This window comes from Oryza sativa, chromosome 2 (genome assembly GCF_034140825.1).
Source record: "Oryza sativa Japonica Group chromosome 2, ASM3414082v1".
Classification (NCBI taxonomy): domain Eukaryota; kingdom Viridiplantae; phylum Streptophyta; class Magnoliopsida; order Poales; family Poaceae; genus Oryza; species Oryza sativa.
Window position 1 is genome coordinate 7,743,966 of NC_089036.1, and position 11,496 is coordinate 7,755,461.

Sequence of the window (11,496 nt, forward strand, 5' to 3'; positions counted from 1 at the left end):
CAGCATGATGATAATAAAGCAAATAAATAGTGTTCTGCTCAACCACACTAAACAGACAGCATCTCTATTGATGAAAGGACCAGCCGACACAACCAATTGGTTCTCAACTGTTGCTTTTATTCTCTCAATATAGGATTGGTGCAGACACCTGCCTTAAATCCTTACACAACTCACAAATGCAGACCTCAAATATATTACTCATTTATCAACAATTTTATCCTAGTATTCCAGTGACAATGATAATCACAACATTCATCTTTGCAGCCAACAGATGAGGAAAGTTCTCTGAACCATATGGTAGAGGAAACCAGTAGGGGGGGGGGGGGTAAACAAGTTTGGGCATGGGGTATCATAACAAGAGATTTTTCCATTAGGAACATTTACACAATTACATCGACAATAGGGCATGAGAAACACTTACAGGGGCACTACAACATTAATCGTGGGAGAAAGTAGTACAGTACTTGGGATCTGATCCCTTTCAATAGCTTAACAATACACCATCCCCATTCCCTCCAGCTATCCCCACAGTACTTGGCTAATCCTGACCACCATGGCCTCCTAATAATGGAGGAGAAGCATTAAATTAACATGGGTTGGCTGTGCCTAGCACACCCACCTCATATAACACATTGGCGCCAGCTCATGTTCAGCTTCCCAATAATGGTCAGATTCTACACCTTAAATGTGAGAACATGCAAGTTGCCCTTTGGCACAAACAAGCATCGGCTTCGCAAAGTAAAAATACCATCCAGCTGTCCTATGGTCCGGCAGCAGGCAAGAAATTGAACCCACAATGTCACCGAGCATGCTCTGGTATCAACCTGTTGATGAGCTCTGGCGATAAATTCGCTAGCTGCAAATGAACAAGCAGGCACATAAGTCGGTCTTTTCATCTTAACTTAGTATTTTTGTTCATGAAAGGTATATCTGCCTAGAAATTACTTACTTCTTGCTTAAAGTTGAACAGTGGGGGGAATGGACGTCCATTTGGCAACCTTGCGTGGGGTTCTCGCAATTCATCAAAGAATGAATGTGCACATGCTTCGAGCTGTAAATTGTAATGGTGATTAATCAGCATATTGCATGAAGTTACACTGGTATGAATTCGAAAACACTGATCATATAAATTCAAGGGCAGAGAATGGCAGCATTATAGGAATGAAAAGTAAGATAGATTGTTGTGGACTCCATATTCACAAGAACATAGTGAACATGAGAAATCCATAAACCTCTTGTTCAAAAAACTGAAATCAATAAACTGGTAGAAACTAGAAAGATAAACGAATATATTGATTATTTTTTTTCTGTTCCTCCTCGAAAACATCCACGCACATCCAAAATAAAGGGTTAAACATAATCTTTCCTTTTGCAAGAATATCCGATTAAATGCTGTACACCTTTAGGAGAGAATTAACAATGACATACTGGTGTTATCCAACCCAAATCCAATGATTGACACTAGTTTTATACCCACAAAATAAAGGATGCGTGAACAAATAAAATATATTGATTATTGATAGAAGATGTTAACAGACGAAAACTGAAAGTGATGGGCGGAACATGACCAATCAAGTTGAACGAAACAACTAATGCCATAATAATTTGGAGCAATCATTAATAGGTAGATGGCTTCAACAGTTGACTTGAATCAGTCAAACAAAATGAGATGGAAAACTCACGGCAGTGCATCGTAGATTTGGTGCATACTGGAGAAGACGTGATGCAAGGTCAATTGCTTCTGGAGGCATCCGCTTGTGGAAAATCTGCAGCATAGGATTTGCAGGTTGTAATATGCACTAGTATCATAACATCAATTAAAAAAATGGAATGCTAAAGTAAACAAAACAATTCTAATACCTTGTGCCATGGGTGAGCTTTAATCTGAGGAAATCTGAATTCTGTGTAGTTGGGATTCATGCAGCGGATTTCCTCACGTGTTGGAGTACCAAGAACCTACCAACAAAGAAAATTCATTCAGTTTATGAAAATAGAAAAACATTAAGAAATTTTCTTTAGACCGCATGTACTGTAGAGCAGTGCCTAACATACTACCTTTATAATCTCGACAAGCTGATCCACTGCACTTTCACCAGGAAAGAGAGGCTGGAAAAATGGACAAAAAAGATGTTTAGTTCAAAGTTTGCTATAGTCAACCTGATAAAAAAAAACAGTCAAAGAAGCCACAAACAGGAAATAACCTGGCCAAGGAGCAACTCAGCAAGAACACACCCAGCTGACCATATATCAATTGATGTCGTGTATTCGGTTGCCCCAAATATCAGTTCTGGAGCACGGTAATAACGTGAACATATATACGATATGTTTGCTTCACCTTTAACCTGCCCAGCGATTGAATGGAAAAGCAGATCAAAATGAGGACAGTAGAGTTGCATTACAGCAATATAAAAGAAAAAAGAAATACAGCAATGTGAGGTTGATCCAGAAATGCACTGTTTTTCCCCAGTTTCTAATTTGTCCACATGAAAACAGCAAGAAGATATTCTTGCAACAAAACGAACAAAAGATCTAATCCAGTAATTTAAATTATGTAAATCAAACTGCTAAATATACCCTCTTGAAAACCAGAAAGAATTGTGCTATACAAAAATAAAATAAAATAAAATAAAATAAAATGAGCTACTTCAGTATTTAAATCATGCGAATTAAACTGCTAAACTAAACCCTCTCCAAATCATAAAGAACCACTCCAATATAAATATCTGTAATCAACACTAAAATGTGCATTAACTCACCAACATTTTTGCGCTCCCAAAATCACATATTTTGACTTGGTGAGTAAGAGGATCGACCTATTAAAACCAATATAAAGTAAGAATCAGCTTATATTCAGATACTGTTAACCACAGGTTATTAAAATATCAAGCGTGAAATGAACATACCAAAAGATTCTGAGGCTTCACATCCCTGTGGCAAACTCCAGGTACAGTATGAATGTAAGCCAAACCACGGAATATCTATACAGAACAGACAAGCAATATCAATATCATGAATACAACTATGGAAACTAACAAAAAGTAGTAAGCAACTGTATTGTCAATAACATCTTACCTGGTAAACATACAATTTGACATATATAAGTGGCATCCTTTGGTTCATGTTGCTATAATGCTTCAACACACGATACAGTGACTCAGGAACAAATTCCATGACCAGGTTAAGGAAAAGTTCATCTCTGCTTGTTGTAGAGAAGAAGCAATGCTTCAAAGAAACAACATTGCAATGATCCATTGATCGCATAATCTGCAACTCCCTGTTCTTGTAACGCTTGTCCTGTAAAACCTTCTTAATGGCGACAGTCTCACCAGTCTCCAAACATTTTGCCTGAATGATAAAAGAAATACCAAATAAGAGACAAATAAACTTTAAAGGAGGACAATGTTACACTGCAGAAGTTTACCTGAAAGACGATTCCAAATGATCCAGTTCCCACAACTCGTTCTGCCATGTAGCTAATCGTCTACAGAGCACAAAAATCAACCCAAGTTAGATAACCTTACACATAAGATTGAATAACATATTGTGGCTTCCATTTATGTTATAATTTACCCTTTTAGGTTCTCCATTCTTCCCTCCAATCGTTGTGGAGATTATGTGGCCGGTGACAGGATCACTCCCTTCCATAAGAGAAGCACCGTGCTGTCATGTAGCAACAACCAGTGAGGCAAGGCAGAACATCAACAATCAACAAAGAAAGAAAAACCACTAAAACAAACAGGTTCATGACATCTACTGCCTCAATTATCTAAAGCGGCAGCACATCACTAATGATTCCATCCCATAGCACTAGAACTATAAATCCAAGCGATACATACTATCGACAATCTCCTGGATTGCTTCATTTCAAGGAGCTTGGACCAAACAGGTGACACAAATGTGCTGACTTGGCACGGCTGATTACTGCAAGACTAACTGCATACCGGCATTTACCCTACGAATTCATAACAATAAGCTAGCAAGAGTCCCAACAAGACTAATCAGATGACTTACAAACCTTGCTAATCGCCCCAACACCAAACATCGCATCGCGCGCTCATTCAAGGGCTCAACTCAACTGAATGCTCACCACCAAGGCGCTAACCAACTAATTGCCCCCTCACTAGAACAAATTAAACCATAAACAACCATAAATAAGTACTAGGAAACTAGTATCATCAAGCCGTCCAAGTTTGGACGCAGCTGGTGATGGGATGGAGAAGCGCTTGCATGGCGCACACGCAAAGGACAACCCCGGAGGAGGGCAGCGCATCCCCTCCCCTCCCCTCCCCTCCCCGCCAAGCAAACGCGCCATGCTGCGTCAACCCCCACCGCCCAATTCAGCTCGCCTCCGACCTCCGAGCACGAGCCGGCGCGCAAACCAGGGAAGCGGAACACCCACAGATCTACGACGCGGACCAAACCAACCGCGGAGACCAAAACCACCTAACGCGCCGCGGAAGACGAAGACGAAGACGAAGAGACGGCAGCAGCAAGCAAAACCGCAGATCTGGAACCCCCCCCCCCCCAGAGCAAACCAACCGCAAGTTTCTCCGCTCACCTTTTCACCGGCGGGGGCGACCGCTGCGGCGGCCGCGGCGGAGCGCGGCTGGTCGACCTGCATCGGGTCCGCCGCGGCGCCGCCTCCGGTGGGGTGGGGCCCGCCCGGCAGCGTGGCCATGGGGGGGGGGGCAAATGGAGCGGCCTCCTCTCTCTCTCTCTCCTCCTCCTCGGCTTCTCTCTCCTCTCGTCTCCTCTCCTCTCTTCTCTCTCCTCGGCGAGGAGGTTGGCTTGGCTTGGCTTGGCTAGGCGACCATGAGATGAGACCTTCCTTTTTTTTCCTCTTTGTTTTTTTATTCCCTTCTTCCACCACCCACTACAGGAAGACGGCGTTTTTTCATACAAGGGCTTGGAGTTTCGGGAAATAGCAGGCGGGGTCGGCTTGTCCGAAGCGAGGTCTTACATTTCAGCCCCTATAGGGAGCTATTTGTGAATTTTGAATGTTTTAAGGGTTTTGTGTAAGTTTGTGAGGGGGGGACAAGGTCAATCTGTCAGTCTGGCGCTTGGAATCTCCCATGCGGGGATTGAGAATTCCGTCATCTTTTCCTTTTTTTCTGGTTTACCCCTTTAGGAATTTGGAAATTGGATATTATGCCCTGAAGATTATTTGTAGCTTTCCGTTACTCTAGGCATAGGTTTAGTTCGAACGTACTTTGTTCGTACTAACTCATTTCCTCCCGTGCGAAAAACGAGTTATCGCACAATTAAGTACGTAATCCCTCAATCCAAAAAAAGGTAACCTACGAAAGGATGTACCCGTCTAGTATGTGCAGATTCATTATATTAGAAGTTTTTTTTCCGGAGGGAGTACTTGTTAAAATGCTTGATAAATATAAAGTAAATTGCATCATCAGTACACGAATTTGTCAGTAGGTGCAATCTAGTGCACGAACTTGTAAAATGCTTGTTTTGGTGCATAAACTTGTCTGGTGCGTGCGGAGGAAGGCGAAAAGGACGCTACATGACTAATCTTATTGATTTAGAGGTTGATTAAACATATATCTGAGAAGGTTGCAATTAGACATGCACATCTTCAATAAAAAAAATAGAATATGATATAGTGATAGTAGAAAAAGATGAAGAAAAACCAAGCAATGCCAACGATATTTTGGTCCTCGTTTGCACGAACTAGACAAGTTCATGTACTGAAACGGATATTTCACAAGTTTATATACTAAATTACACACATCTAACAAGTTTGCGTACCACCAATGCAATTGACTCTAATATTATTATTATGATTTTTGAAACAATATTTTATAGAATTTTTTTTAAAAAAATAATATTGCTTGGTATTTTGGGAAGTAGTGCGCGAAAAATGAGAGAGTAAAAGATAAGAAAGAGGAGTAGCGAATACATCTTAGAAGTTTCGAAAGCCGTGTTAAAAAGGATCCTCCTTGTCTGAAAGGCGAAAACAGTGTAGGAAGGTGTCATGGTTACGGATAAGGTACCTTATATTAATTCTACGATTTATGAAATATACAGATACGTCACACCTTCATATGCGTGATAGATTTCCGTATACGATAAGAAAATCGACAAGAGATTATAGAAATAATCCTCACGGATAGAAAAGGGTTAGGATTATACTATATCATGTAAGGTCTGAGGTTTCCGAGTTCTACTTGGAGACTAAGGGGATTCACGGTATAAATACATACCCGCTAAGGGTCCAGGGTATCAAATAATAGCACCAGCCAACCCGCCACCATAGAAGCAATCCAGAGTACTTGAAGCCTACTCGCCAGTAGATCACGTCGAGACTCTCTTGATAAGGATCTCGCTGGTAGCCTCAGAATCAGTTGTTTTCTATTGTACTATGTGGATTTTTATATCAATCTCATATAAACTAGATTAGGGCTATTATCTTACGAGGGGCCTGAACCAGTATAATTCTTGTCTTTTTGTTTGCTCGATGTAGAATCGTATAGATCATCGTAGCAACGTACCCCAATACCCATACTATTCGGTCTACGGGTATCCCCGCCGACAGGAAGAAAAAATGAACATGAATATGGACAACTATGTGAATAAAAGTAAGGACCCTTTCCTCTGGAGGAAAAAACATAGAAATTTTCAAGGATTTTAATTTTCAAGGATTTTTTTTATGAAAGCCTTTGAAATAGAGGGTTGAATCCTACCCTATCCTTTGAAATACGTATGGAATGGACAATCTTATAAAGATCTTACAGAAAACTTAGCAAGAGCTCCAACCTTTTAGAAAATTTTCTTTGAGTCTATCTCTCTTATCTGATTCTTGTGTTCTTCTTACGGTCCAATCAAACGGGTTTTCTACATTTTTCCTGTAGTTTGCAATCATTTGTTTTGCACTTGCATTTTCTGTCAGAATCCTATATTTTTTTTATTCTTATGTTTTTTCATTCTTATAATTCAAAAAGGTCCTTTTGCAGGTATTTTATCGGGCTAAATTTTACTACTATTCTAATTAGAATCTCCCTACCATTTTACATTAGCCGGATATTTCTATCTGCTTAATGAAATATTCGTGGTCTTTAAGAAAATTCTTCCCACTGTTATCTACTCCGTACTCCTGTATTTTTTTTCGAATATAAAGAAGTCGCGCACGTTTTGCGTGGTCTAAGGATCGGTCGATTTCAATACAAGTACAGTGAATTGCGTGGTCCTGTTTGGGAAGAAAACAGCTGCATGGTCTACGATTTGCATTTGAATTATTTTAAAAGAGATAAATTCATGTGAGAACAATATCCTACGAAATCTACTTTACTACTCTTAAATATCTACAATTACTTTACTAATTCATGTGAGTAGGAGTAGTCTAGTACTCGGTGTATTGCATGTCAACGTCTCATAGGTAACGTAGACAAGTTTTTACACAAATACTACTGTACTTCAAAGTCAGCAATTGATTGGACAGCTGATATTATTGATTGATTCCCACCAGACTTTGTTTTCAGTATGTCGCCAATACTATTCCAGAGTTTTTTTTTCCAACCGCCATTTGTTTCACACTCTATATGGTGTAAAGTTTCGGCATATCACATCAGGTACTCCCCCCGTCCCATAATATAAAGGATTTTGATCTTTTGCTTGCACTGTTTGACCACTCGTCTTATTAAAAAATTTGTACAAATATAAAAAACGAAAAGTTATGATTAAAGTACTTTAAATAATAAAGTAAGTCACAAATAAAATAAATAATAATTCTATTTTCTTAATAAGACGAATGATCAAACAGTACAAGAAAAAAAAATCAAAATCCCTTATATTATTATTATTGAATTGAGGGAGTATTATATAGGGTGTCGCATATGGTGTTCGTGCACTAATAAAAAAAACTAATTACAGAATCTGTCAGTAAACCGCGAGACAAATTTATTAAGCATAATTAATCCGTCATTAGTAAATGTTTACTGTAGCACCACATTGTCAGATCATGGCACAATTAGGCTTAAAAAGATTCGTCTTGCAAATTAGTCGCAATCTGTACAATTAGTTATTTTTTACCCTATATTTAATACTTCATGTAGGTGTTTAAACATTCAATATGGCATGGTGAAAAATTTTAGGGTGGGATCTAAACAGGGCCTATCTCTGTCTCAAAAGACAACGCTCCCTTCGTCTTATTACTCCCTCCGTCCAAAAAAAACTGATACTTACATCATAGTTATACTAATACTAATTTCATCTATCACCCACCTCCATCTCAAAATATAAGAACTTATGATCGGATGTGATCTTACCTACTCCCTATCTAGATATATTGTACTAAGAATATTCCATTTGATTCTTATATTTTTGATACAAATGTAGTACTAGATTGCTATATTAACGAGGACATAGAAATCTTTTAACATTTTCTTAACGTGTCTTCCACTAGCTAAAACTACATGAACAAAGGGAGAGGGGCTATGTTCGAAGGCCAGAGCTGCCGCTGCCGCGCAACGCCATACAAATGAACGATCGATTCATTGTAGCAGCTGTTGCAGCGCCAACCATACCTATGGGTACCGAACAGACCCTTGACTAGCAGGATTTTTTAGAGTAACATACTAACATGCAAATTTTATAAAATAGTATGATATTCAGTCCAAGAAATTAATTCTAAATGGTATGTATAATTCAACCTTTCCTTACAGAGGTTTTACCAGAGGTTAATCAGAAGGTAAAAAAAAAAAACCTTTTCGACGAGTTCCACGGGTTTGCTCAAATTTTTTATTGTATTATTATGTAAACTAGAAAGAAAGCCCACGCATATGAGCGGGCACCTTATTTATTATCTATAGAAATAATGTTAATAGAATTAAGTCATATTTCACTATGCATATTATAAATGGTAGATTTCAACTTATAATTAAAAAAAAGTCTTTGTCGCTAAATTGACCCTAGACTTTGATAAACGATAAGAATTTTCTTATATTCAAGCAAAAATCACTTTTGTCTAGATTACACGTAAATTCGCCTATTATCACCATTACTAATTATCATTGTTGCTTGATGCCTTTTTAATAAATGGAACTACATATGTATCACCAAAGTAAGCCTATTAATCATTAATACATAAAACATTAATCTCCACTACATACCTAAATGTTTATGTCAACTCTTATTTCTAAATCTATAAAAAAAATATTCTAAAAATACCGCTTCTATTGGTTAAAGGGATAACAATGTTAAAAATTAGACATGAATATACCCTCTAATGGGTAGAGCTACCAAGGATTTATTTCTCTAGTGCCTTCAAACATGGGTTTCGCAGTGACGTACTTGTGCCTCTCAAAGCCAGTGTGGAGCATAATTCTAAGTCTTATTTCACTATCAGCACCCTCAAAGATTATTGCATTAGTATGTAGGAAGTTGAGTACTATTGTCAACGGTGACCTCCATTGAGTCTGTCTCAACTCAATCATATTTACGTCCCTCCTATAGTTGTGTTAACTGGCTAACTGCTCGATGCCCTTCAAGAAAGAAAGAGAAGATAGATGTGATGAAAATAATTCTTTCCATAAATTTTTTTACGTTTTGAGTAGAGACAATTTGTTTACAGTGTTAATCAATACTGCTTAAATTTTTATGGAATAGATAAAATATTTTCTTTTGAAATGAGTGAGATTGATCATTAAGAAATGTATCGCTAAACATACATACGACCGTAACAATCTTTAGAGTATCATATCAATATTTATATTTTGATAAAGATATATATTTTAGCATCTAGTTTATTTTCGTCACCTATTGTTCATAACATGTCTATCAATTTAAATAAAAATCGATGGCGAGATTACACAGTGCCACATGACGGTGTAAGAGTGCTTGTAGAAGCATCACGTGACCATATTTGTGAAGTAATAAATTTTATTTTTTTTATAGAAAATCCTATTTTAAAAAGATCGTCTATTTTTTAATGATGATTCTGACATGTACATATATTTTTCTTTAGGGTTTTATAGCTTGTTTAACGTACGTCCTTTTTTTTTTCAAATGAACAGTAGGTAAATGTATTTTTTCCATCGGTAAACGGTACGTACTTTTTCAAATGAATATAGTACGTAAAGGTATATTTTTTCCGGCCCCATCGTACGTTTTCCCGGTATGCAGACTCTTTTATTAGGTAAGTATAAACGGATTCTGTTGTTATATAAGAGTGCTTGTAGGAACACCACATGGGAACTTAGTAGTGTTTATAGGAAGATTAAAGGACTTAAAGTATATAATAGATAGATAGATAGATAGATATTGGCAAGAGACTGCATGCGTCTCTGCCTCTCAGAATGAAAAAGAAAATTCTAAGCAGAAATGGACTCCATCTGGATGGGTGGGTTTAGGCCTTTAAGGTTAGAAGGGCCCATCTAGTTGGAGAAGAACTGGATCCAAGTTTAACTGGCCCTTTCTGAAACTTGCACGGCCCAATGAAGAAAACTTGGGACGACAATTAGGCCCATTTGCCCAAACAAATTTGGTCAGCCCATCAAAGAGGTAACGACGCTCATGCTGATGGTGCTGAGACTTGGATTTCGCCACGCCGGCCACTACAGGAATAAGTTCATCGGAGGTCCCTCATCTTAACAACAAGATTTTTTGAGGTCTCTTAACCACAAAACCAGAAATGTGTACTCCTAAACTTACACAAACCATGCACTCAAGATCCTGTAGCAGTATATATAGGTGGTTTCGCTGACGTGGCATCCTAGTCAGTAAAAAGAATTTTAAAAATACGTGGGACCCAAATGTGCAACTGACATGTGGGTCCCACGTATTTTTTTTATTCTTTTTGCTAACTAGGATGCCACGTCAGCGAAACCACTCATATATAATGCCATAGGACCTTAAGTGCACGGTTTGTGTAAGTTTAGGGGTGCACATTTCTGGTTTTGTGGTTAAGGGACCTCAAAAAATCTCGTGGTTAAGTTGAGGGACCTCCGGTGAACTTATTCTGCCACTACACTGGCGTTTGCTAGGGTTTGCAAGTGTGAAACACCTAGGATGATAACCAATAACCAATACTAATTCCTTAAAAAAACTAACATTGTCTCAAAATATAAGAAGCTACTATTAGATGTGACACATCATAATACTATAAATTTAGACCAAGAGTTTATCTAAATTCGTAGTACAAGACCAATGCGACAATGATGGCCTTTGCAGGTTGTAGCCATTTTTGCCAGCCACTACATTGGCGTTTGCTAGGGTTTCGTATAAAAAACTCTTAAGAAATCAAACAAATTCATTCTTTTAATTATAGTAGTTAATACTTAATTAATCATGTGTTTTTTATTTGTCTCGTTTTGTAACACATGATTTTAGAAACACGAAAATAGAAAAGAAAACACAGGATTGAAATATCATATATAGATGAATTCCATAGGAATCCAAAACACTGATATTTGAAAGATAATGTGTTTGGACGTTTCACAGGAAAATATCTCGGGAATTCAATAGCTTTTTAGAGAGAAGAGAGAT

General features: G+C 38.0%; 1 protein-coding gene across 1 annotated transcript; it reads right to left on the bottom strand.

Annotated features, from left to right (window-relative positions):
* Positions 1–347: 347 nt before the first annotated feature.
* LOC4328830 (shaggy-related protein kinase GSK4-like) lies at positions 348–4,822 on the bottom strand. Its single transcript, XM_015771211.3, has 12 exons — positions 4,559–4,822; positions 3,571–3,660; positions 3,422–3,481; positions 3,073–3,345; positions 2,904–2,978; positions 2,757–2,813; positions 2,202–2,342; positions 2,056–2,106; positions 1,861–1,956; positions 1,683–1,766; positions 950–1,051; positions 348–856 (listed from the first exon to the last, which is right to left on the bottom strand). Exons 1-12 carry the CDS (start codon positions 4,676–4,678, stop codon positions 800–802), a joined length of 1,206 nt encoding a protein of 401 aa, XP_015626697.1. The 5' UTR covers positions 4,679–4,822; the 3' UTR covers positions 348–799.
* Positions 4,823–11,496: the final 6,674 nt, after the last annotated feature.